We start from the raw sequence: 25,965 nt of genomic DNA, 5'->3' as shown, positions 1-25,965 counted from the left end.
GTGCAGACATTTTAAATATGTCCTCATATGCACACACATGCAAACATGTATTCAGATACATTATATATATATATATATAATGTATACATTATCTTATATACATGTGTATACATATGTGTATGGAGATAAAAAATCTTCTATTTGGCAGTCCTTGGGGCCATGTTGAATGTGTTTTGTGACATAGAAAATAAACTTCTGCCTCTTTCCCTGTGGCTCACAGTTGTGAGGAGGGATGGGGGGCATTCTTTGATGTGGGTTCCACTTCCGGTGTCACTTGATGATGAACCACCGTATTTTAACAATAATTCCGTTCTTGGTATAATTAATAGAAAATTAGTTTCTAAAAGTAAAAATTGGGTCAGAAATGGAGATTATTAAAATGTACAATTGCAAAAGCCTGACCCTGCAAAACCCCATTTATGCAACCGAGTTCCAGAATGCTTTTGAGTGCTTGATGACTCACTGTGGCTTCTTCCTCTGGCTGGTTTAGTGTAGGCAAGAGGTTAGCCGACTAGGGGAAATTAAAACAATGTTGTACATTATATTGTTACCAGCCATCGAAAAGCCTATTTTGTATGCAAGACAGCAATGCCGAGATATATGGAGAGCCCTAGGCTAAGTACAGAAGATAATTACATTTGGAATTTTACTGAGTTAAGTCATTTACAGCTTCAAATAGTTGCTGAGAAAAATCAGCCAAAACACACTTAAACTTTTTGTTGTCACTTTTCAGGATAGAAAGGATTTTTTCTAATTAGTTATCATCTTATAGGACAAATTACATTTTTTTAGTAAGATTGTCTCAAAAGTTATTTTCCTTAGCTAGTTAATATTTTTCCATTCAGACTACAGAGATGAACTTATTAGAACAGTAAGAGATTCATACAGGCAAAGGGCACATCATAAAATCCCCAAATTTTTACGTAAGTCTTTGGAAACATCTTTAAATTTAGCATGTTTCTTCAGAAGGAAAACAGTAGCGTTATTTATCTCCCCCCCCACCCCCCTTCCCCGCCAAAGTTCACTTCAGACTGATGTGTAGTAAGCCCTTGAAAAATTGGTTTCAACAGAACAAACTTTATGGCTCTTGCACCTAAAATCTTTATGTATTGGTGATTATAAAGTGATGCAAGTTCTTGCATTTATTTAGTTGATAAAATTAAATTCTCAACATTCAGTTAGAACAAAGTGCTTCACGGTGTCACGGTTTGCCCCAGTAGATGTCCCAGACTCCAGATTTGAGAGTGTGGGGCCACTGTTCATTACTGAGGAACTGATTATTGACTTGACTCATTGTTCCTCACTCTCCCCAAGGGCTGCCTGGAGAAGGAAAGGAGTCAGACCATCAGTAAGTCAAGTGATTCTCTCCTGGCAGCTTTATTGTTGTTTTTTGGTGAGTGTGGCCTGGGAGCATTGCAGGCCATTAGGAGGATTCTTTGATTATTTGTGGATTTTATTTATTCATGGATTTCCCTTCCTCCTTCTGCCCTAAATCAAACAGAAGGCAGGGTTTTCAACTTGTGATAGGGACCAGAGGAGACCATCCGGCCGGAAGTCACTGTGGGGTCGTTACCTGCAGTATTCCTCGTAATATTTTTGCCTGAGTTTGCTTTCACGGAGGAAGGGCCAGGCTCATTCTGAAGGGTTTGGTGTCTTCAAGGCAGAGGGAGTTGCCGAAGTGATCACACGATGCTTGTCAAGAACGGGAGTTGCCAAACTGCAGGTTGGGAGCCCAATCCCAAGAGCTAAGAAAGGTTCTTACATTTTGGATAGTGGGGCGGGGGTTATCAAAAGAAGGATAAAGCATGTGAGATTCAGATGCCAGTGTCCATACCTAAGGCTATATTGGAACATGGCCACGCCCATTCCTTGACGCATCATCTATGACCATGGCTGCTTCAGCATTACAGTAGAAAAGTCAAGTCCTTGCACCAGAGTCGCTTATGGCCTGCCAAGCTGAAAATATTTACTATCTGGCTGGCTTCTACAGAGGTTTGCCAAACAACCCCTGCTCCAGAGGTTTAAAAAAAAAAAAAAACGCATTTATATCATTTTATATAATAGCAACTTGTTCTCTTAGGCTCCTGGCTATCTGAAGGTCTGTGAACCCCTTCTTCTCTCGTCCTTCTTTGCCTTGGTGTGTAAAACCATTCTAGTCACCGCGTTGGTCAGGTTCCCCAACCGCGGTTTCATGTAACAAGTTCTTGTCTACTTTGGGGTCATGGAAAAGCAGGCTGATAGTTATTCATTCATTCATTCATCCATTTATCTTACCGATTCATTTAGCACACATCACCCAGAGCCTGTGACATGGCAGGAACCTCGCTGAGGTCAGTAAAGGGTTGCGAGAGTGAGCAAAATGGTTAAGGTTGCCTCCCTGGTTCTTACATTTTAGAGGAAGAACACAGATTTTCTAGTGGCACAGTCCCCTCCTTGGACAGTGCTCGCTGATACGGATGGGTTCTTGAAAACACTAGAAACACGCTCAAAAGAGAGTTTGAGTGCTAGAGAGGAGCCAAATCTGATTTCACCCATTAGGTATTATTATTCAAGTAGATGAAGTTGTTGGCAAACCCACGCCCTGAGCCAGAGCCGAGAGGTCAGGATTAGTTGGAGAGCCTTTGGGCTGTAGATCTGGCACATTGTGGGACAGTCTGGGACAGGGTATACTTAGACCCACCAGCCATCCTCACTGTGGGCTTCCCCTTCCTCTCATGTCAGCATTTCCATGTTTATCCAGTCACATTTGCCATTTCTTGTACCCATGTCTGGAAATGTACTTTTTAATTGACTTAACAAACACTTGCTGTGCCCATAGGACCTGAGGTGTTGGGGAAACCAGGTCCCTGCAGCAGCCAAGAATACTTTGAAGAGGTGTTCTTGTACTTGAACAGCCTTTCTCTTATTTTCCCTTGGCATCATCCCCCCATTCCCTCCTCAGCACTCGGACGAATCACCTCCTCCCTTCCTCCATTCGGACGCCCTGGGCATGACCAACCCCAAGGCTCCTTCTGTTTGCCCTTTGAGAAGGCATTCCCCAGAACGGGAATTACCTGAACCTCCCAAGTATATTACAGAATTCCTATTCATTAACTTGAATCAGAAAAACATTTGCACAACTTAGCACTACAGAAAAGAGCCATCAAAGTTGGAACCATTCCCCAAGGCTGTTCCCTGTATTGTTGGAGGAGCAGTCTTCCCCACTGCGCAGACTCAACAGGCCTTTCTCTGCACAGCAGCACTTAGATCTCTGGTGGTTACGTCTGGAAGCAAAGTCACACTTGTGCCCCCTGTAGAAAAATAATCCCAATAAGCTCCAGTTGGATCTTAACATCATAGATCAATGGAGGTTCATTATGTCTACCCGAGAACATCATTGTGAAGGGTTCTATGGGAGAGTTCTGTAGGGCTTCATCAGCCAGCATCAGACATGACCATTAGGAAGGAAAGCCACTTGAGGGCTGTCCCTTTCTAGCCGCCCCCCCCCCCCCGATCTACATCCCAGAAACCCTCCCTCTGACCCAAAACAGAAGGCCCTTGTATTTCTTACCTCTAATGAATCCCTCCTAAAGAATTAGGTGAAAAATAATTTTAATAACCATTGTTGGCCCCAGGGGATCCTGGCTTGAGAAATTTCCTTTCTTGGTGCTACCTATGCAATGCTATACTTGAATCACATGAAAAGTGTTCACAGTTCCAGTGTTGAGAGATAAGGCAAACAAGGCAGAAATCAAGATGATGGGCTACGAAGTCTGACTTAGGCCTATATCATCAGCATTGAGTGTGAAATGCATTCGTATTGTTATTTTTGTGGGAAGCTACCACGATATATAATGCATGTTTTCCTAGCAGTTGGACCCATTATGTGGAGCTTGTTAACAGAATGCTTAATTCACTTCTTGTGTTGCTCCCTGTTACTGGTCTGAGAGGGAAGAGGGGTCAAGAAGACATCCTAGTGGGCATTGAACCTTCCAGAATATTTCTAACCACATTTCACTGTTATGAAGGCAGTTGTAATCTTTGACATTTTAGCAATGTATTCAATGGTGATTAACCCCATCTACTACCTGGAAGTCCACCCTTGTAGAGAATTTGTTGCGTGCTTGTACATAGACGCACCTAACCTCGAGATAGATGGACACCATAATAATCCTTTGGGTAAAGGACATGGCTTTTTGAGGTGAGGGTATGTATTTTAAGATTTTTTTCTCTTAGACGCTTTCTTTTGACAGATTCTTCTGGATGCTCTGCAGACAAGAGGATAGGTTAGACCTGGAGGGGCGTGATGTTCCCACAATCAACATGCATGGTCTTACATAGGTCATGAAATGTGCACACACACACACACACACACACACACACACACACACACACACACACACAAGCACACACACACAACGAGACAGGGGAGCCGCAGGCACAGGATGTGGAAATAGGTTGAGATTAAGAATGGCCCACCCATATGCCATGGGCAGGCTGGTAAGGAAGCACCTGAAGCTTCTTTCACACGCGAGCACCAGCCAGCATGCCCAGAGGATTTACATTCTTGTGGACCTACTTGCCTGGGCTCCTTAGCTTGGAAATGCTCATGAACGACCTCAGTCTGTAAGCTGTGAGTGAGGCGCTGAACCAGCTATCTTCGTGGCTAGACTGGAATCCCATCTTGGGAGCTTTGCGCAGTGGCAGTATCGTAGCCAATGAGGTTTATCCGAGGCGCGATTATTGCTAATTGGAATCCCATCTTGGGAAAAGGGAAAAGCATCTGATTGAACAGACAGGGAAAAGTCTTCAGACAGATTTCCCAGTCTCAGAAAGCCAAGACATTCATGGCATAGATCAGTTTTTCTGGCCACGTATGTTGGTTTTAACGATCACGTGACCTTGTCCAGTTGTCAGTGCATGTGTGAACCCCTGGGCTATGAAGATGGGTGTCGAAGGAAAGAAAGAAGACTTGGAGAGCCAGTGTTTCCTCACGTCCACAGCTCAGCATGCCAGGACCCAGGACCCAAGGCAGGATTCTTACAGTTCCTCAGCCTCTAAACCCCTTAAAGTGAACACTGAAAGCAACCAAGAGGAGAAAGAGCCCACCAAACAGATGGGGGTGCTCTGGCTGACCTAAGCAGGAGGGTGGGGGTGGAGGGGTGGGACCTTTTGTCTTTAATAATTTGATTCCATTCAGTTACCATTTACCAGGCTCCTGTTGTATTTGGAACACTGGATAGAGATAAGCGAGACAGCCTCTTCCTTCCTGTGTGTGCAGCCTAGCAGGGAGGGGAGACTAGCCCGCCTCTCCACGCCAGGTGGGGTACATAAGAGGAAGCCTAGGAGGCATGGCAGGGCGGACTCGGCAGGGGCAGGGGCGAGTACATTCCAGGCCAAGAGAGCCCTGTAAGCATTGGCCTTGATCATAGTGTGAGGGAGGATAGAAGAGTGGATGTTCTTTCTTCGGTCCATCTCTCTGTTCCTCAAGAAGCAGGGGGACCAGCCTTCATAGTTGGCCTTCCTGGGACTTGGGATTTCCAGTTTCAAAACTGGGAAAGTACCTGGCAAAATGGAATGAGTTATTCACCGACATGATCACTTTGAATCCAGTGGCTTTGGAAGAGAGCGGTTTAACGCCCCCTGTTCCGTTTATAATTTATAAAGGACCTGGGAAGCCATCGAAAGGGAATTTATTGAGTTCCTATTGTGTGCCGAGGCAGTGTGCTCGGTTCTTACCCCCGATTTCACGGAATCCTCACGACCTCCCCATGAGTAGATGCTTCCCGAATTCCTCAATCGTAAGAGTCATTTTTTTAACGGAAAACAGAACATTTGGAAATCAGACATCTAATGAGCCTTTCTTCTCTGAAAAGGTGTTCCTAAGTCACTAAGGACGAGTTACTGACCCTTAGAATGAAAGAAAGAATTCTCTGTGTCTCTCCTCTTCCAGATGAGGAAACTGGAGTGTAGAAGGTCTAATTCACTTGTTTAAAGCCGATGGAGATACCGGGCAGCGCTCTGGGTCTAGCCCAGCCCGTGTAGCATATGCGCCTCCTTTGGCGACGCTGCTGCCTTGCACTTTTCACGCAGGGTCGTCCTGTTCGCTGAGGGTCTGTGTCTGACACGCAGGCGTGGCACACCACTGGTTTTACAACCAGACTGGGGAAGCCAAGCCTTTCCCTGCCCCTTAGAGCTCCCTCCTCAGCAACCCACAGCAGCCAGGCGGGGCTGGAACTCGGCGATACAGGAATCCCTTGGAAGTTTTCTAAATCATCCAGAGCAGGAACTGTAAGCTCCCAAGAAAACATCAGCAGGGCGAAAAGTGCACACGTTTCAATAGCAGAGCAAGACATGAAGCCTGACACAGATCAATTACTGCGGGAACTTCACGTGTGATTACTCTGCCATTAGCGGTGCTGTTGGTAATCGCACCAGCTTCCTGGACTTCTGCAGATATATTCTCTGTAACGTGTCCCACTTTGGGCCTAACCCCAGCGAAGGCGACAATCTGGGACAGTTCTTCCCAGCAGTGGTGCGCCCCCGGAGCCTCCCGACTCTCCCTGAGTCAGCTCAGAGCGTGTGGGGAAGACGGCCTGATGGCATCATCACTGCCTAGTGTCACTGCTTTGTGACTAGAGCCAAGAAAAAGAAGAGGGGGTCTCTGGGTTTCTCACTTCCACGTCCCTCTTTGAAAACCAAGACACTTATTTTTCATAATTTAAAATCCTGCTTAACTCTGGGAGCATTAGAATTCCTAGACTATGACTGAGTATTAGTGTGCGTCTGCTTTAAATGTCAAGAGAGTCTTTAATAATAACACGTAAGGAATGTTAAGACGGTGACAGAATACAATAAAAGTAGGGAAATTCTTCCATTGGGGTGAAATGAGCCATAGGTTGCCTACCACCTGAGAGCGGCAGTTGTGTTAAAGAAATCATTTAGAAGTTTTCACTGGCGCTGAGCTTGGAAGGCATGTGAATGACTAGAGTTTGATAAGTGGGTCAAAAAGAAGCCTTTGGTAAATACTCAGAAGAATTTCATCGCCCCTCCTTCCAAATCGCGGTTTGGTTTTCTTTCTTGTTTTTCTTTTGATCATACGTACTTTAGAGACCCATGAAACGGGTCTGCATCTGCCTCGATCAGTTGCGTTTGGGTCCTCACCATATATAAAACGAGACAGCTGCTGTGAGGACGTATTCAGTCCATGACAGAGTCTTGATTCCCAAAACCAACGCATTAAACCTAGACACGTGGGATCCTTATTAAAATGTTTACTCCCACATCCCCTTGCTTGGGATGTTGGGCTTATTAGCGAGTTTAGGTGATACCCCCGTCAATTAAATTGGGGACTGTCATTGTCTGGGAATACTCCCAGCTTGCCAGCCCCTCCATGGGGAGCTTGCTGAAGCTCCGTATCTCCCCCTGCCTTGGAGGTTCTGCGGCGGTGGTTCAGCGTAGGGGGGTGGGAAGAGTGACAGACATCTGTGTTTTCAGTTCACGTCCCCAGGTGCCTCTTACAGTCACACCAGAGGGCGAAAGTCTGACCAGGTGTCCCGCAACTAGAATTCTAGTCTCACTTCTGCCCCTTCCCAGCTATGCGATCTTAGGTGAGTTCACCCTTGCAGCCTCGGTTTCCCCGACTGTGAAACACAAGAGTAGAAAAAGAGAGGATCTGAAGTAGCCACAACAGTCTTTGCCTCTGTGCAATCAAAGGAGTGACTTGGTCCGTTCTTCTCATCAGTCCTCAGTAATTCAAACATTTTTACGCATCCAGAATCTTTCATTTATTTCAGATTCTGTTTCTCACAAGTGAGAACGGCCAAATTGGGCTTAAAATGATTAGTCCTCCAGACAACATATAAAGTGATTATGTTAAATGAACCTAAAACCGTGTTCCCTTTTCTCTGCTAAAAGAATGAGTTTAATCTCCTCAGTTTTTATCTTTGAAAATGTTGAATGGAGCTCCTTGCCGTTGGCGGTTATCAGAGTGTCGGGAGCGATACACAGGATACACTAGTTCCTGCCTTTCAAAGCCTAGATGGGCTAAAACCTAATTTGAGGCCATGGTTAATAGAAGAGGGGATGACCTATATCAGCCAAGGGGAGAAAAACCATTTGCCTAGGATGAGGGAAAAGAGACCACGAGAACCAAGGAAATCAATCCATAAGCAATGAGCTTCATCTCTCCTACGATTTCTGTTCCATTCTTCAAAACATCAAAATTCTTTCCCCAGCGAGGCCCACTGCACACTCCATTGAACTCCTGTCCCATGGACCCGGGTTCCAAGCACATACTCAACCAGCTGAAGTCCAAATAGATTGGACTGATGTAACTTTCCTTTAAAGAAAGTTAGATATTTCTGAGCATCCGTGAAGCACCAGGCTCTATACTGAGCTTGTTATGTGAAGAACTTATCTAATCCTCACAACAACTCTTCAGCATTCAGAGATTATTATTCCATATTTAGAAGAAGAAACTAAATACTTGAAAAGGTTACATAATGTGCTCAGAGTTGCAGAGCCAGAATTTGAATGTAGCATAGTGTGATTTCAGTGCCTACGACCTTCATCCATTTTCACTCTGCTGTCTCCCTGCAAAATTGGAGAACAACCTGCTTATTAATAAACAAATATTGTACGAGCACGTCCCCTCAATGTGGGGCCCGTTGGCATTCCTTTTATGCCAGATACCCCTCCTGTATCCACCAGGAAAGCTTTTAGTTTTTTTTTAGTTTTTTAGTTTTAGTTTCTTAGTTTTTTAGTTTTAGTAGAATTTCTGATAGCACAACATAAAAAATTGTTTTAATTCGACAATGCAAATTTTTAGTTGGCCTTTGGAGTACATTTCTCATCCTTTGCTTTGCTTTGCATGCAATTCAGTTTATGATGGAATGCTGGAATATATACCTGCTAATAGTAAATATTTGTATTGTCCTATTATAATAATGAAAGGATGCCATGAAAAGGGATAGGGATGCTGAGCTTATGGAATGATGGCAGAAAAAGTAATAATGAATCCAAAAGCTTTTTGAAGGGCCACTGAATATTAAAAATGTAAGACAGCCCCAGTAGAGAAGGGATGTGCTTTCAGTAGGTATAAAAGATTAGCCTTTTTGCCTAAAACAAGAAAAAGTGAGTTTGGCAGGTGAGGTTTTTTGGGTTGTTTTTTTTTCTTAATTGTTAAAAGGGTTTGTGTTAGAGTTAGAGCTCTGATGACGGTAAAAATCCAGAACCCATCCAAGAATATATTACACACTAGTTAGCACTGATCAAACAAAAACAGAAACTTGGAATCTTGCCTTTTTTCCTGTAACCTTGCCCATCTTTTATAACAGAGCTAGGCTGGTAGAATTAAGTGTGAGGCAAAATAAGGAACCTGGGTAATTCTCAAAGTGGACAGTGAATTTTACATTAATATTTTCATGGAGAAGTGAGAAAATGTCTCCACGCCAGTGACCTCCAGGGTTTATGGATGTGTCTTTGTGTACAAACTCTATGTATGTGTTTGCGACATTGTGTTATTACATTTGACCACTAAAATGTCAGAATTGTAGACATCTGGGTGGAATATAGGGGTGATGATTCTTTCTGATGCTGGGAATTTGGATTTCCTTCTCCTTGGTCTTGGTTAATTGCTACATCAACAGTGTTTACCCCCAAATTAAGTCACAATTAATATTCATCAGACTCTTAAGTAAATATCACCTCTCACCCTTTAATCTGTAATGTTCCGTACAGCAGACTACTTGTTTTTTTAAAAAGAATAATAGATATGCCTTCATTCCTTCTGCCTCATGATAACTTTTAAGACAAAGCATTTTTTAGAATTCTAAGAATATTTTGGTTCTAACATCTAAAAACTTAAAACACAGTAAAAAAAAAAAAAGGCAAAAAAAAAACCCAAACCGAATAACTACAGAAATACAAATAGCCGTAGAAGAATGCCACTGTGAACATTTTAATTGTTTTAACTGAGCCACTTTGGAAAACTAAATTCCTTTGGCATTATGTGTTCAGAGCATCTTTGAGTTTGGCCGTTCAATAACTTACTAAAGCACAGAAGATGAATAACGTAAAGTGGCTCCTAATATGGTATCATTTTCATTTCCTGTTTGTTGAAAGATAAATGCTAACACTGTAAGGCTTTTTTTCTTCTTCTTAATTTATTCCTCCCTGTACCACAAGGGAATAAAAAGGAAAAAAAAATCAAATGCGATACGGCTTGAGACTGAGTCATCCAGCCTGGATAAGCCAAAAGCCTTTTTCTCCCTTGCTTTCGTACCTTTTCCCTTTCCTCTGCCTTTCCCCAAATGCTGAAACACCCTTTTCCCTTAGAAAATACCTTTATTTTAAAATGTCCTGTTTGACTTTTATTTTGGAATAATTCAGCCTAGGAAAAAATTCATATTTCTTTTTTCTTTTTTTTAATTTTTTTTTTTTTAAGATTTTATTTTTGGGGCACCTGGGTGGCTCACTCAGTTGAGCCTCCAACCTCGGTTTTGGCTCAGGTCATGATCTCAGGGTCATGAGATAGAGCCTTGAGTCAGTCTCCATGCTCAGCATGGAGTCTGCTTGAGATTCTCTCCTCCCTTCCTCTCTGCCCCTCCCCCATTCATGCTCTCTCCCTCTCTAAAATAAATAAATAAATAAACAAACAAATAAAATCTTTTTTTTAAGAGAAGAAGATTCTGTTTAAGCAATCTCTATACCCCACGTGAGGCTCGAATTCACAAACCCTGAACTCTTCACACGCTCTATGAACTGAGTCAGCCAAGCGCCCCCAAAACTTGATATATCAAAAAGTTAAGGTTAATTATATGACATAGAAGAAATGAGTCCTTCCCCAGTTCAAAGGCACTATTTTGGACAAATGGTCTATAAAAGTGCTACTCTAAAAAAAAAAAAAAAGTGCTACTCTAAGACTCTCTCTGCCTCTCTCTTGCTTTCTCGCTCGCTCTCTGTCACTCACTCATTCATTAATCTCTTCCACATTTTCCCCAAATTGCACAGCTCTTCTAACTATGCCTTTATCTTTTAGAGATCTGCTTCCCACTTACCTTACAGAGGTAATTATTATCATGTCTGGTATTTTCGCTGTAAGCGTCTTTGCTCTAGACCTGTCTGCCGCAGTCATTTACACCACAGAACAAATTGTCCTTAGGCAATTTTGCCCTAAGAAATTAAAAATAAATAATAATAACTGGTTGACATTTTGGTTTGACAGTTTGGTTTCATTTCTTCATTGACAAAGTTTGTCAATGTTTGTATTCTATAAATCGTAGTCCTCGCAATGGTGTACACACTGGCCCAGATTTTCCAGTCCACATGTCCTGTATAACTTTGGAATGTCTCTCCATGGGCATGAGACCATATGTCAAGAACAAGCGACCGTGTAGAAGGCCTTCACGACGCCATACAGAGCTCAGTTACAGACATGTATTCTAGTATTCGGAAAGGGGTATCTCTCCTTAATGACAGAAGGAATTGTATCGGTAAAGGAAAAAGTGCGGTGCTGAATGGGAATGAATGAGAACAATCAGAAAATATATGATTTTGTGAATAATTGGAAGATAAGTGAAGCGCTTTGATACAATCCACAAAATAAATCCCATTACTTGTGCTGGATTGCCATCAGTCTGCACTGTACACTTTGGAATGGATTCAAATGTTTTATATGGAGAAGCCGTTTCATTTTGTTATTCATTTTTTTCTGTTTCATTTTGTCCTTTTTCAGGAACATCCCACTCTCATTTGTCATGATCCTATCTTTTATGGTGAAATTGTCCTACGGCCAATTAGTTGTGTGGCAAAGATGCTTATGGTGAAACCACCTGTAGTCAATTATTCTGCATCCCCCGTGCCCAGCTGCCCTTGAATTATCAAAAATACTATCATGATAAACAGTTCAGGGCAAGCAAAAAAGAAGGAGCATCTAGTAGTGTTTGGAGTGCAGTGATGTGCATCGGGTTAGAAACTTGTGTTTCTCCAGAAGGTAATTTTTTGTACAATGAGACGACTTCAGTTTTTATTAAGATGAGACTGACACATAGCGGGCACTCACATACGGAATACATGAATGATGAGGCTTAATTCTACATTCACTCGGAGATGAGACCTGGTCAGCCCTTGTCCTTGTGCCTGCCCTACCAGTATTGTTCAGCCGCACTGTGCGTGGCTACGCCTACCTGGTAAGAAGGAGGAAGTTAATTCTGCACAAATGCATCCGTGCATCTAAGAGCTTTTCCCCAACCACAAAAGATGAATTTTACGAGGCACCTCACTCGCTTTCCTTTGGCTTGTTCCTGAATAAGATTGGTTAATAGGCATGATTCACGTTTCCGTCTTTTAGCTGTCTGTGTTCTATGGGACTCCTTGGTGCCAGCAGGCCTAGAACTTCCCAGTTAAAAGCTCATGCGTCTTGTGTTGAGAAATCTCACACCGACACCTCCAGTTGCTTCGAGTTTGGCAATGGTTGTGTAGATTTCAAAAACGATTAAGCAATGAGAAAGATTTTGTCATGTGCCGTGGTGCTATAGTTTAATTTGGAATATGTATCCTTTCGGATGTTAAAATAGTAATGCATCTGTATTCAAAGAAATAACAGAGCATTTCCTTCCCACTAGCTTGCAAAAGACAAAGAGCGCCTGCAAGCCATGATGACCCATCTGCACGTGAAGTCTACAGAACCCAAAGCCGCCCCTCAACCCGTAAGTACGGAGCTCTCCACCAAGGGCAGAAACCCCACAGTATCTCTTCGCTGTTTCCCACCCTGAGCAATGGAGGCCGGATGGTGTGCTCTGGCAGCTGTTCAAATTGAGGGATCTAAGTTCAGTTGACTGTTTCTGGGTACCTTGGAGGAAGAGGGCAGTGTGCAAGGCATTTAAGAAGATAGAGGATGATTCAGATCCTTGGCCATCGGGCCCAGCAACTAGCTCTTCGAGACAGATGACTGGTGCTCTCGCAGGGTATGACAGTATAGGACGATTGGTCACTGGGAGGGAGTGGAAGCCTTTCTAAACAGTGGGAATGCAGAACAAAGACCGGCAGACCACAGAGTCAAGAGAAAAAGGCATTTCAGCCTGGGTCAGCTGAGGCACAGCGGGTATGAGAAAGGGAATGAGGGTAGTCCGGTGTAAAGTGTAAATGTAACAGAGGAAAGAAACAAAACACACTCTTGGAATAACTGGAGGCTAAAATTATGGAGGGCATCCAGTGGTTACTAGAGAATTAAAAGTGAATATTACTCTTTTGCAGTTAGGAGACCAAACACGGTACGCTGCAATTACATTTAACTTTTAGGAATCTCCTACTTCTTGCCTTGTTCCCTTTTCCTTAACCTTGAAGAGTGCCATCCAAGCACAGACAGTTAATATCGAAGCAGAAGGATGGTTTCTAAACCCCAAATCCTGTCTTGGGCCTCATTCCTTGCTATAAATTGATCGCTTTAACAGTTGTATTTCTCATATACTTATATTTCTAAAAATCTCTTAGTAGCTTCCACTGATTATTCAACATGGAGAGAGTGCTGTGCTTCTTGATTTTTAAGATTTGTAAAATTTAAAGGTACACTGCCTTTATTTGATTTTGCTTGGAGTCACTGTGTGAAAATTAATTGAGCGTTGACGATCTATAGTTAGTACCAGCAATTTTAATCAATACGCAATGATGCGGCGTAATGGCAAAGTATTGGTTTATCTGTTTTGACTGATTTTTTTCTATAAATAAAGCAAACATACACCCATATATGTATGATTTATGGTGATAGAAATAAAACGGAGTCAGACTATTAACCCAGCAAATATGGTAGCCTGCCAAGATGCAGTTGGCAGACAAAATTAATGTCTGAAACAGAACACATTACTGAGATATAGGACATAAAATCATTAAACACTTTGTGCATCCATTTTTACTAGGAAAGAGCCCTTGGTTTCCATGTGTTTTGCAGCAAGTGGCTACAGGACTGAATGTGTAGACCACCAAAAAGAAGGGGAAGCAGAAACCGAGGCCATTCCGTGCTGTGGGTTCGGTAGTCAGCTCTGCTGTCCATGCCCCCATCAGCCCCCATCAGCCCCTCCTTTTAAGGAGGGTCCTTGGGACAAATGGGAGCCCAGTTAAGGCAAGTCGGTAAGATCCAGAAATGACTTGATGGAGTTCTTCAGTGGGCACAGCCAGTTGCGAAGGGCATCGATTGCCTTCTGAACTCTCTTCGTGTTGCTTTTGTTGGAGATTCTGCCCCACCCCAGGATGAAGGGGGAGAGTGAGATTATCTCCTCCTTCCTCCATGGATTAAAAGCAGTGAGAGAAAAAATGTTTAGACTCCAGACATTAGGATGGACTCACGTTGTATGATGGGGCTCCTTGGATAGAAGGAAGAGAGATAAAAGTGGGGAAAGAGTTGTGAAACCCCAAGAGGCACTCAGTGGGTGATGGGGCCGGGTGTTGGCAGAGAGCGCCCTGCAGGTAAGCCTGCATAGGCCAGGAAAGGAAAGGACTGTTGGGAATCTCCATGAGGACCAGTGGGAAGGAACCAGTAAACAGGGAAAAGCAGTCCCAGGGGAACTGCACAGGGAAGGAAGGTTTGTCTTGATTAGTATTTAAAAAAAAAAAATGTTTTACATTCTAGAAAATTATAACTTTGAAGGGGACCTCCTACTAAATTTATTTTTAACTGTTCTATTGAAAATTCTCTACCACTAGTCAACATTATCTCTTAGTAGCTCAGCACAGTATTTCTTTATTAAAAGAAATAGGCACGAATATTTTTGACTGAAAAATTAATAGCTTTTGAATTCATACACAGCAGGTTTTCTTTTGCAAAGAAGTCCAATATCGCCGCACAGCACTTCTATAACCATTTATTTAGTGTCCAAGTCAAACCTTTGACAGTCAGAGCAGCGCTACAAGCCAATATAAAGAACTCCAAGATGTAAACCAACAATAGGCCGTCTGTGTGAGGTTTGCCATTGTCAAATACATAGATTGTTTGGATTAGTTTATGTAAATGTACTGTTGTATTACCCTTTGGAAAAAAAAAAGATCACATTTGTGTATGAAAAGTGGTTCCCTTCACAGGCAGCATTATAAATCCCTTATCCTTTAACTTACGTGTAAGCAGTAAAAATTGGTGCCTGACAAGCAGATACTGCGTGACAGGTGTTGCCAGAGTGAACCTGCCTTCTTTTCATTTATTGGAAAATAGAAAATTTTATTATAGATACCATCTTATAAATCAGGAATTATTAAAATACGTATAGGTGAGGCATTGGGAAATTAATTATAAAAGGTAGACGTGTAGTGTCTTGCATAAATTTTTACTTTCCTTGCCCAAAAAAGGGGAAAAATAAAAAGGCACACACATTGAACAGGCCCATGAGTCTTTCAACTTTAGGGCTACAGAGCTATCTGATGATCATTTCTAAGGTGCCAACGATTCCTTTTTTGCCTGTAATTAATTTATTCCACCTTAAATCATGGAACGCACAGTAAGTCCTTCTAGAATCTTTGATTTGAAATAAGCAGTCACCAGAATTCAAATCTAACCATAGATGGGGACTTTCATGTTACAGCCTTGCCAGTAAGTTGATGATGTTTTTTCTTTTTTCCATTTCTGTTTAAAAGGAACTTCATGTTTATTTTAAAATTCTTAGTCACTAAGGGATAGAATGCTTTGCTGTAAACGTTGCTTTTCACTAAATGCCATTTGGGTGGTAAGTGTCATTTGTTGTATCCAGTCATCCAACTAGTCCCTCTTTCATTGCATCAGAGAAACTGCCAAAACCTTCTTGGACTGTCCTTACATCAGCTCATAGACGCTTTCCCTGGACCCTGTTGTGGAACTCGTCTTCCCATGTGGGTCGTTGGGGGATACGCTCACCTCAGGACAGTCCTGAGTTTCTAGACGTAGCTCTAAGCTCATCCCGCACGGGGACGTGCATCAGTGAGCCTTCCTGTCCTCCAGACACCTTCAACAGCACCTCTCCCCGCTTGCCGTAAAAGTCTTCATACCCAAAAAAACCTTTCCTTTTGGAATTACACCCAGGACGCAACACGGCACAGTATTTCTGGAAAAGGAATCCCTGTGTGTTCAAGTCAAGGTGTTTTATCATCAAGTATTTATTAAGGATGCTGCTAAAAAGACAGAGCAGTAAAACAGGAGAGCCCCATCCCTGCCCCCAAGGTGCGGGAGTCTCGAGGGACACACACGGCGTGGATGGTGCCATGCGTCCGTGGAACCACCAATGTGCGGTGGGGATTCCAGGAGACGTGGTGTGCGAGAGGAATGGGAAGAAAGGGAAAGGAGTCAGATCTGTGAATCTTTCCTTGGGTTCAGAGGATGCACTTGCTTCCATGTGTCTCTGAGGAAGTCATGTCAGAAGGAGGAAGCAAAGGACCAGCCAGCATCAGATAAAATAGGCTTTCTGTTTTTTAAATTTATTTCACTTGTAAGCTTCTGATTTTCTGAACCCTGGGCCCTGGATGGAAAAGGATGTGTCAGAGCTTCCCAGAGCAGCTGTATATTCTAGCCCTTGGGTATGGACAATAAGAAAAGCCTTTTTTTTTTTTTTTTTTTTTTTTTTTAATTTATTTGACAGAGAGAGACACGGCGAGAAAAGGGGAACACCAGCAGGGGGAGTGGGAGAGGGAGAACAGGCTTCCCTCGGAGCAAAGTGCCCGATGTGGGACTCGATCCCAGGACCCTGGGATCATGACCTGAGCCAAAGGTAGCCACCCAGGTGCCCCCTCCTTTTTAAATTTTATTTGTTAGAGAGAGAATGAGAGGGGGGAGGGTCAGAGGGAGAAGCCAACTCCTTGCTGAGCAGGGAACCTGAAGTGGAATTCGATCCCAAAACCCTGGGATCATGACCTGAGCCTAAGGCAGTCTCTTAACCAACTGAGCCACCCAAGCACCCCAAGGGAAAAGCCTTTCTTGGCATATGTTGAGAAGGGTCAAATTTGCTGAGTTTTAAAGATCCTTCTCTTTTCCATGGGAAGAAAAGCAAAAAAATCAGACAAGAGTAAACTCTCCTAATGAGACAGACGGATATTCTTTTGTTCTAGACTCGGTAACGTTCTCAAAGTAAACACCAAAGCGTACTGCTTTGGGGTTCATGTCTCCATGCTTGCTCCGTAGAGAATTTGCCAAGCTGTCTCCTTAGAGGGGGAAAGCGTAACTCAGAGGACAAAACAACAACAACAAAAAGAAGCATGTCTCTGTTAGGGCTTTATTAAGTTGTAGAGGGTTTTTTAAGAAGACTTCCTCATCATGTCAGGAAAATCCCATAAATCGTATGTTATAATCCCAGAGGACAGGAGAGGTGCAGGCCTGGCTTCGGGGTATTCTTGCACACCAGAAACCTCTCCTGATCCTGGAAAAACCACATTCCTTCAGATTTGGTGGGCAAGTAATTATAGCGTAGGTAGTATATCCTTCTTTATGAAAATGTTATAAAACGCTTACAGGAACTTGGATATTTGAAGCAAGATGCAGTATTACATTTTCCTTCTTACGCATTCTCTTTTCCTCCAACCATAGCAATTAGGACTGTTTTGAAATAGTTTTTAGCTACTATAAAAACAAAGTGTCCCTCCCCCCCTCCCGTAAAAGGGGTCTTTTAACTCTTAAAGCAATGGCTGATCCTTTGGGCTGCTTGCGGCCTTGCTCTAGGCCTAGAGAAACAATATTAGGCAGTCATAAAAGATTCTCTAGCGCAACACACACAAGCTGTTTTTCTGTGCTGTTTCTCATGAAGCCCTGCCCCCCTCCCCCTCTCCCCCCTGCACACATCCCGGGCCCCGTACCGCCGCTTTCTCCTTCACTGCCCTATGGCATCTCCTGGCCCAGGGCAGCCCCAGGGCCAGGCTCGAGGAGCACCGAACCACAGCCTCCCCCTGCCCTGGCCCAGCCTCCCCACGGACGTCCCTCCCCACGGACGTGGCCTCGGGAAGGCCGGCCGTCTCTGAAGGCCAGTGAGTCGTGTCTAGCAACCGTGTGCCGTTCAAGCAGGCCTGGAGCCCGCTTAGGGCCATCCCACCGGGAGCAGAAAAACAAGTTCTGTGAGCCTCAAAGTCCCTACTAAGCAGCTAGGTGCCCTGGTGTTTGGGTTTCAGGTTTGTCTTTTGTTCTCAGAATCTGTTTTCATATGAGGCAAGCGCGCAAACAAAAATAAAAAGGAGTTCTTATGGGAATACTTACGACAAGTCTGTTTCTGTCCGGGGTTTACATCAGCGCTTTGTTTATTTTTTAAACATGTGAGTGACTCATCATCTTTAAAACAAGAGAGGAGGTTACTGTTTAAAAACTGGAGATTAATCTTTCAGAAAAGGGCTCAGCAGAGAATCAGGCAGCTGACAGAGTCCCGGTAGTCGGGACGGGTACCATTCCCACGACAGTCCTTCTGGAAGTGAGCAGGGGGGCACGCTGGTGGGTAAGAGCTCACGGAGATTTAAAACAGAAAAAGCCTACACGGGATCCCAAGTGACAGAAGAGAAGAGCTTAGCTTCCGGCCGGACCCCCAGAGCGATCATCTCTGCTGAAATCATCACATGACGGAAACGCGCCATGGAGAAAATATCAGAGTTGCTAACTTTTCCAAACATAGCAACTTCTTTTTGAATAGAAAATCGACACAATAAGCAAAATAGGAAAAGAAACCCTCCCAGTCCAATCCCTTCCTGCTCCATGCCCCTGGGTGGGGGGGGTGGGGGGAATTATCTTTTAAAACCTTAACTATGATCAGAAACACGGAGTGCATATGCTTTCCTTTCTAATTGATGATTGTATTAAGATTTAATAGTTTACAATTAAGATGAATATTTCAAGATGACAGCAAAAACCACACCAGGCCAGATTTGCTCTTCTGTTCTAAGTCTGTAATTAATTTTTTTTTCTTTCTCTCTTTTTTTTGGGGGGGGGGGTGTGTGGAGGGAGAGGGAGAGAGTCCTCTGTTTTCCAAGAGACCTTAATTGAAAAGGGCCGGTTTGGTTTGAACACAGAGCCTGTTCTGAATCCTTCCCCATGCTCCGTCTTCTCTCTCCCTCGTGACCTTCCTCCCTGAAGATGGTTTCTCCTCACGACAAGCATGTGATGATCAAACAAAAGTTTAAAAGTTAACAAACTTCTATAGCCGTTGACGAGGTTGACATTTCATTAACTTGTTGGTTCAGCCTTCAGATGGTTTCGCCAGGCGAAGCCCCCTCTGTTTGGAGTTTACAGCTTTTTGTTCTTCCTTCCCTCACAGACCACAGTCATGTTTAATTTGGAATCTGGGCTCCTTTGGCAAATTAGCAATTAGAACAATTTTGTGGGAATATGTATATGTGTCATTAGTTTTCCTGCAAATTAATAGCAAGGCCAGAGGTCAGGCAGAAATTTTCCACTTGACTGCCGTTCCTCTATGGAGACTTGGCACTTGGTTGTGGAATGGCCACAGCTGCTCTCAGCCACCCTCTTCCTGTAGGAACCGTCTTTTAATTAGTTTACCTCACAGCCATCATTACAAATATTACTGCCTCCCCTCCTCGAAGTAAAATTACTGTTTCTACAAAATATTCCAGTGACATCTTGCACCACTGCACATTGATGGTGGGGTCACTCGAATGCAGCATTTAATCATGAGATCACCTCCATCCGCGTCTCCTAATTAGAACCCTTACAATACATTTTTATCTGGTAATTAGCTGAGATTGGCTGCTTCCTCTGTGGCTTATTAGAGACAGCCCAGCAGTGGGTGTGAATCACGGTGTCATTTGTCAAGCCTGGTAAGCCCCCTCTCTGCTCTCTTCTGGCTTCTTGTTTATTTCCATTTGCTACCTGGGTTCAGAAGCCTCCAGAAAATTCTACCATGTATTTCTCTGCGGGTCGTGCTAACCTGGAAGGATTTTCACTGTTGCTTTTTTGGTACAGACAGTCCAGGTGTTAGGACCCTGGGTAAAAGCTGCAGATGTCCCATTCTTCTCATTTTATGACACAGTAGCACGGGACATGTCCCTGCTCCCGTGTGAGCACCACAAGATGGATTTGTACTCGGCTGAATGTTTACACGAGTTTTGATGTTTTTGGAGCCCAGCACACTTGATGCCCTCCCTCACAAAATGGGAAAGCAGCCGGCATGCTCCTTGAGGCCGTTGTATTTATAATTCTCATTAAGTGTTGAAGAAAGTTACGGTGTTTAGGTGCTATCCTTAAACGGAAGAGAAAGGCCAAAAAGTAGAGTTAGTCCTCAGAATTGCTTTACGGTTGTTACACACACTGTGCTTGGACCAGGGTCTGTGTTGGATGGTAAGCTTGTCAAGGGGCAGCAAATGACTATCCTGCCCTTGTTTGTGTCATTTCAGTTTCAGATGCCTTATATTTTTTCAGCAATATTTATTGAATATGATTTATAAGTAGGGACTAAAGCTATCCACGGACTCCTTTCCTTTCCAGAAATGAGTGTACAGAGGAATGAAACTGGCCGGTGTTTATTTTTCCCGTTAACTGGGCATAAGATGCTTATACAGAGAGCTTGGAATCACGCGCGTGTGTGTGACTGTTTGTGAATAGGGGCTAGTTATTTCCTGGGTCGTGAGCCTCAGTCGGCTCATCTACACGGTGAGCAGTGACCTCTCACTGATCAGTGACAGTAGCAGAACGAAGTGTAATCACACAATGGCAGGTGGCTCACAGCGTGGCTTATACAAATGGTCTCCAGGACTTTCCAGTGTTCGGATATTCTTAGGCCTAGCAGCATCCGAATTTGAAAAGCTGTTGTGTTTATGAGCAGTAGCCTTCCCGCAACTAATTTCCTTGACCCGTCGCGTGGGCTGATGCTCCTACAGACAATTGCTGCACTTGGTCAGTGATGAAGGCCCAAGGCGCCGAGGAGGTCGGCCCCAACCCTCCCCCGTGGCTTCTCAGTTCTGCTCCGTCCCAAGGCTGCCGCTCTCAACTGAAAGCACTTAGTCCGCAAATACGCATCACGAAGGCAGGTTTCCAGCACGAATAGAAAAGAAAGAGGCTCACAGCATTGGCCCAGTTTGCTGGTGTTGGTGGGGGCCGCGGCTGTGAGAGCAGGGTCCTCTGCACAGCTTGCTCTTCTCCAGGGTGGGGGGGGTGGGGGTTGGGGGGAGGGTCTGGCAATAGCTGAGTCAGCATTTCACTGGTAGGTGTGGGGAGATTATAAAGAAAAGCACAACTGGGGCGCCTGGGTGGCTCAGTGGTTTAAGCTGCTGCCTTCAGCTCAGGTCATGATCTCGGGGTCCTGGGATCGAGTCCCGCATCGGGCTCTCTGCTTGGCGGGGAGCCTGCTTCCTCCTCTCTCTCTCTCTCTCTCTCTCTGCCTGCCTCTCTCCCTACTTGTGATCTCTATCTGTCAAATAAATAAATAAAATCTTTAAAAAAAAAAAAAAAAAAAGAAAAGCACAACTACAGGCTTGTTCCCCCGACATTCCCTTTCCAGCAACATAGTTACATTTTTTCCATGCATATTTACCTAATGATACTTGCTTGCTCTTATCTTCAGATGCAGATTTTATTTTGTTTGCTTGTTTGTTTTCACATATGAGAGGCATTCTCATGGCCTTTTTCATTAGCGGAGCACGCAGGAGTAGGGTTGTATCTTCTCAACGATTGGACCTTTTGATGTGTTCTTTATGATCCCGGAGGAATCTCGTTTTTAATACCTCCCACAAATAACGTCTTGTCCGTAAGGCTACTGCAATAGTGAAATACTTAACTTTGTTAAATGATTTGAAATCTGGTTTGAGAAAATGTTACAAGCAAGCCTCCTTGGCATAAGTTTCTTGGATTTGGGGCCGGCTGGAAGTATCTGAGATGGCAATTGTGTGTAAAAATAATGTGTTGAAAATGGCCAGGTTCTGTAGTATAACCAGACTTAGTATTTCTGGAAGAAGAAACTCGGGGTAAGGGGAACAAGCCCCTTTTCTTTAAATTATTCCTAATAAGACAAGCACTTCCAAGGTGAAGGCTTATCGAAGGAAGGAAACAGTACTCCTTCATCTTCCTTTGTACGACTTCAAATAAATAACTCGCGTTTCTTCACTTGGTGCTATAGATTCCATTGTATTACTGAGCATTTAAAACTGAAAGAAAAATATTGTGTACGGTTCCCGATGTTTCGTATGTCATGTTTTAAAATAGATTCCAGTCCTCTATTGGATAGAGTTTAATGAAGACTACACATAAAGCTTTCAAAGATTAGTCTTTGCCGACTGATAGAACTAAACGATGTCTTACTGGATGAGTGCCTCTCTTTTTTTTCTTTTAAGATTTATTTATTTATTTGAGAGAGAGTGGGTGGGGGTGGAGGACAGAGGGAGAGAGAATCTCTAGTGGACTCCATGCTGAGCGCAGACCCCAACGCGGGGCTCGATCCCATGATCATGAGATCATGCCCTGAGCCGAAACCCAGAGTGGTACCGTCAACCAACTGAGACCTCAGGCGCCCCAGTGGCAGTCTTTTTAAATGAGAGCCATAGGCCAAACATCCTTGCGGCGTTTCCAATCGCTGCAGTTTCATCGTGGAAGTTAGTAGCTTGTCCCTGTGCTGGCCAGTGTGGCAGCCACTGGCCACGTGTGGCTGTTTAAACAAAGGTTTAATTTTGATAAAAGGTAAAAACAGCTCTGCACTGGAGCTAGCACGTCGCAGAAAGTGCTGCTGGAGCACTCAGGTCTAGACCAGTGGAGCCCAACTGGTAGCTTCTAGAATGTTGGTGTTCCCTCGCGCTATGAGGACTCCACCCCCTCCGGGAGGTTTGCCAAGCAGAGTAGGCTGCTCAAGAGGGTTCAAAGTCATGACTCAAGGAATGTTTTGACCCAGAACTTGTCAAACTTCACTGGGCTAGGTCACCCCTTTGTGCACACACTCATTTTTCACCGTCTTTGGAAAACACCTGTGTCACCCACGGGTCAGGAGAACATGGCCAGAGAGATTTTTAAACTAACCAGCTACGCGAACTGTTTCTACGTGGGAACTCGCCTCCCGTTTCAGGTGATTGGAAGCATCTACTTAGAGACGGAAAGCTAGCCGGGCATCCCCTGCAGTGTCCCTGCTGGGTTTCAGATGCCTGCTTGCTGCCTGCTTTTCCGGAGCTCTTCTAAGAACTCTTCTCTTCCTCACAGCTCAATCTGGTATCAAGTGTCACACTCTCCAAGTCTGCATCTGAGGCTTCTCCACAGAGCTTACCTCACACTCCGACGACCCCAACCGCCCCCATCACTCCCGTCACCCAAGGCCCCTCCGTCATCACCACCACCAGCATGCATACGGTGGGCCCCATCCGCCGGCGGTACTCGGACAAATACAACGTGCCCATTTCTTCAGGTAGCTACCTCCTGTTTGCCTCGTGTGGAACTGTAATATGCTATCCTTGTAGACCAGCCTCTTTTTAAAAAGTGATGATTAATAGGACAATGATTCTTATTTTAGCAGATATTGCGCAGAACCAAGAATTTTATAAGAACGCAGAAGTTAGACCACCATTTACATATGCATCTTTAATTAGGCAGGTGAGTAAATAACGCAGCATGGGAAATTCCATCAAATGTATACGTGTACATGGGTATAGTGTATTGATGAAGTAGATTTAGAACCGTTTAGTATGCAAGCATGCTAAAACCTTTTCTATAAGGTTTTTTAAAACTGCAATATATAACATAATTGCTTTTGATTAAGTATTACAATACGATGTGATTATTAGGAAATTCATTTCACACAACAGTGAAAATGAGCCTGTTTAAAGATGGCAAGTCAATTATCACAAGCTACAGTAATCTCTGATCCCTAGAATTAATCTGAGCTCTAAATAATTACTGAGCTTTAATCAGCTAGTGAAATGTTTTGCATTTCTCTTTGATTCTGCTTTATGAATGACTAATAAATTAATATTTCTGTACGGAAAGAGAAATAAAAACTCCAAACAATTAGATAATTCCGTTTTGAATTTTGCTATTGAACTGTTAAATACAACCATTAATCTTAGATCATTTCGTGAAACCTTTCTTGGGCTTTAGCTCTGAATCATGGTTATTTTATATTTTCAAGAAACTGTATAATGACGATTCTGCTGATTTGGTCATAAATTATCTTCTTTTTGTTACTTTTGCTTCACAGGCCATTCTCGAATCTCCAGAAAAGCAGCTAACACTAAATGAAATCTATAACTGGTTCACACGAATGTTTGCTTACTTTCGACGCAATGCTGCCACGTGGAAGGTAAGCTTCCTCCCGGGCCTGTTTAGGCTCAGGTCTTGCCATTTATAAAAGAGTTTGTTGTTGATAAAATGCAGGTGTTGTAAGTTACAGGCGTACTATTTCGATACACTCAAAGAGTCAAGCTTATGGGAGTATTTTATTGAGAAAAGAGTGCTGTTGGGGTTAGAACACGGGGCTAGAAGACTGCCATTACACTGGCATCAGATTTTGGCTGGACCAGCCAATAAAGTCATTTCTGTCTGGTTGGAATATGGAGGGAAAAGGAACGGATGACACTGTTGCCCCGATGCTGAGGTTGTCCTCTTAGTTACACAAATCCCATGGTGGTCCGTCATTAGCCACCAACGGTATTTGCTGAGGTGCACAGCTAACATTTTCTTAACCAGGAGAAATGATCAGACAAACTTGACATAACCTTCACTGGTTGGATTTAAAAAAAGGAAAAAAAAATGCTCCTTACCATAATTAGTAAAGAAAGCGGTATGGTCTCATGACTAGCTCTGTATGTGGAAATTATCACAGGGGAACACAATATATTATTAAGTTTTTGGTTTTAGTTTTTGTTTTGTTTTGTTTTTTTTTTTTGAGGGGGGTTGCTTTTGTTTTTTTTATATCACACTATCCGCCAGAGATTCATAGAGAATCTGGAAAAGGAAATGATCCAACTTCACTGTAATGCCGTTTGCTATAAAATGGACCAAATCCCTCAGCTCCGCATGGGATGCCCTAACAAGGCTTGAGGGTTACGTGACCTCCCTCATTTCCAGTTCAGCAATGGGTTCGTAGATCCCTTTAGTATTTCTTCCATTGTATTAAATGAAGTCCTCACAAATTTTTGGATTTTACTGCTTTTAATTTCTTGGTTTGAATATTACTGCTATAGAAGAGGGCAGGTTCAATCTGGTTTTGGATTTTTTTTTTTTTTTTTTGCCTTTTTACTACCTAGAATTCTTAAAATCCCCAAATTCCACAACATGTAAAATGCAAATATCTTAGGGTATTTTTACATGCCATTATTATAAATATGATAGGGATTTATTATACGATGCAATGGAAATTTTCTTTGCTTCTTTTTAAATTTTAGATAAGAGAAAAACAAAAACAGAAAACACATTGCCTCTTTTATGTTCTTATGAAATTAGCATTTTAAAAGAAAATGAATATAACCATAGAATTAATTTATCAACCTCACACAGCCATGAATATCTTTTATGGCTCAAAGTATCCTTTTTTATTTCCATTAAGACACATGGGTGCTGAAGGGAACCTATGTTCAAAACCTTACCCGCTTTTCCTCAGCCTCCCTTAGGAGATAAAATGCAAAGTATCTTTAGCTATGAATGCTTTTCAAAATGTAGGAAGTATAAGCATGAAGCAGACATTTTCTTCAAATTGCCTTTTATAAATAGCAAGTGATCAAATTTAAAAATAATTACTGGCTGTGAATATGATATTTAAGCTCAGATCTACAGCTTTAACTTTTTCATTTTTGCAAACTGCAGGAAAAAGTGCCATCAATATAAACAATCCTAGATCAAGTACCAAATGACTCAACTACGTATAATTTTCTTACCGTGTCCTTATTGGTATTGTCATCCTAAACAAAAGGTGAAGTGCCCAGTTTAAGTTACGGCTAAAAAGGGCTTACTCACATTTTTGGGCAACTCTTGTTTTCTGGATGCTTTTGCTTAGATGTACAGTCTTGGAAAATAAAACTTCAGTTTGACTTTCTATCTTTACTCACATGGCTCTGTTCTTCAGACAGATCTAT

General features: G+C 43.1%; 1 protein-coding gene and 1 pseudogene across 18 annotated transcripts in view; both read left to right on the top strand.

Moving 5' to 3' along the window:
• FOXP1 (forkhead box P1) overlaps nt 1–25,965 on the top strand; it is a 586,176-nt gene that overhangs the window by 541,342 nt on the left and 18,869 nt on the right. For 15 of the 18 annotated variants that reach the window (XM_045990390.1, XM_045990383.1, XM_045990384.1 and 12 more), the window contains 4 exons: nt 12,606–12,689; nt 23,102–23,303; nt 23,409–23,488; nt 24,093–24,194. In XM_045990390.1, the coding sequence (XP_045846346.1) occupies nt 12,606–12,689; nt 23,102–23,303; nt 23,409–23,488; nt 24,093–24,194 (468 nt within the window). The remainder of the gene's footprint in view (nt 1–12,605; nt 12,690–23,101; nt 23,304–23,408; nt 23,489–24,092; nt 24,195–25,965) is intronic. The other 3 variants (XM_045990389.1, XM_045990382.1, XM_045990379.1) reach the window with 1 other exon arrangement.
• Nucleotides 4,669–4,862, top strand: LOC123933330 (annotated as a pseudogene).

The sequence above is a fragment of the Meles meles genome, chromosome 20 (genome assembly GCF_922984935.1).
Source record: "Meles meles chromosome 20, mMelMel3.1 paternal haplotype, whole genome shotgun sequence".
Classification (NCBI taxonomy): Eukaryota; Metazoa; Chordata; class Mammalia; order Carnivora; family Mustelidae; genus Meles; species Meles meles.
This window is presented reverse-complemented; position numbering and strand designations above follow the sequence as displayed.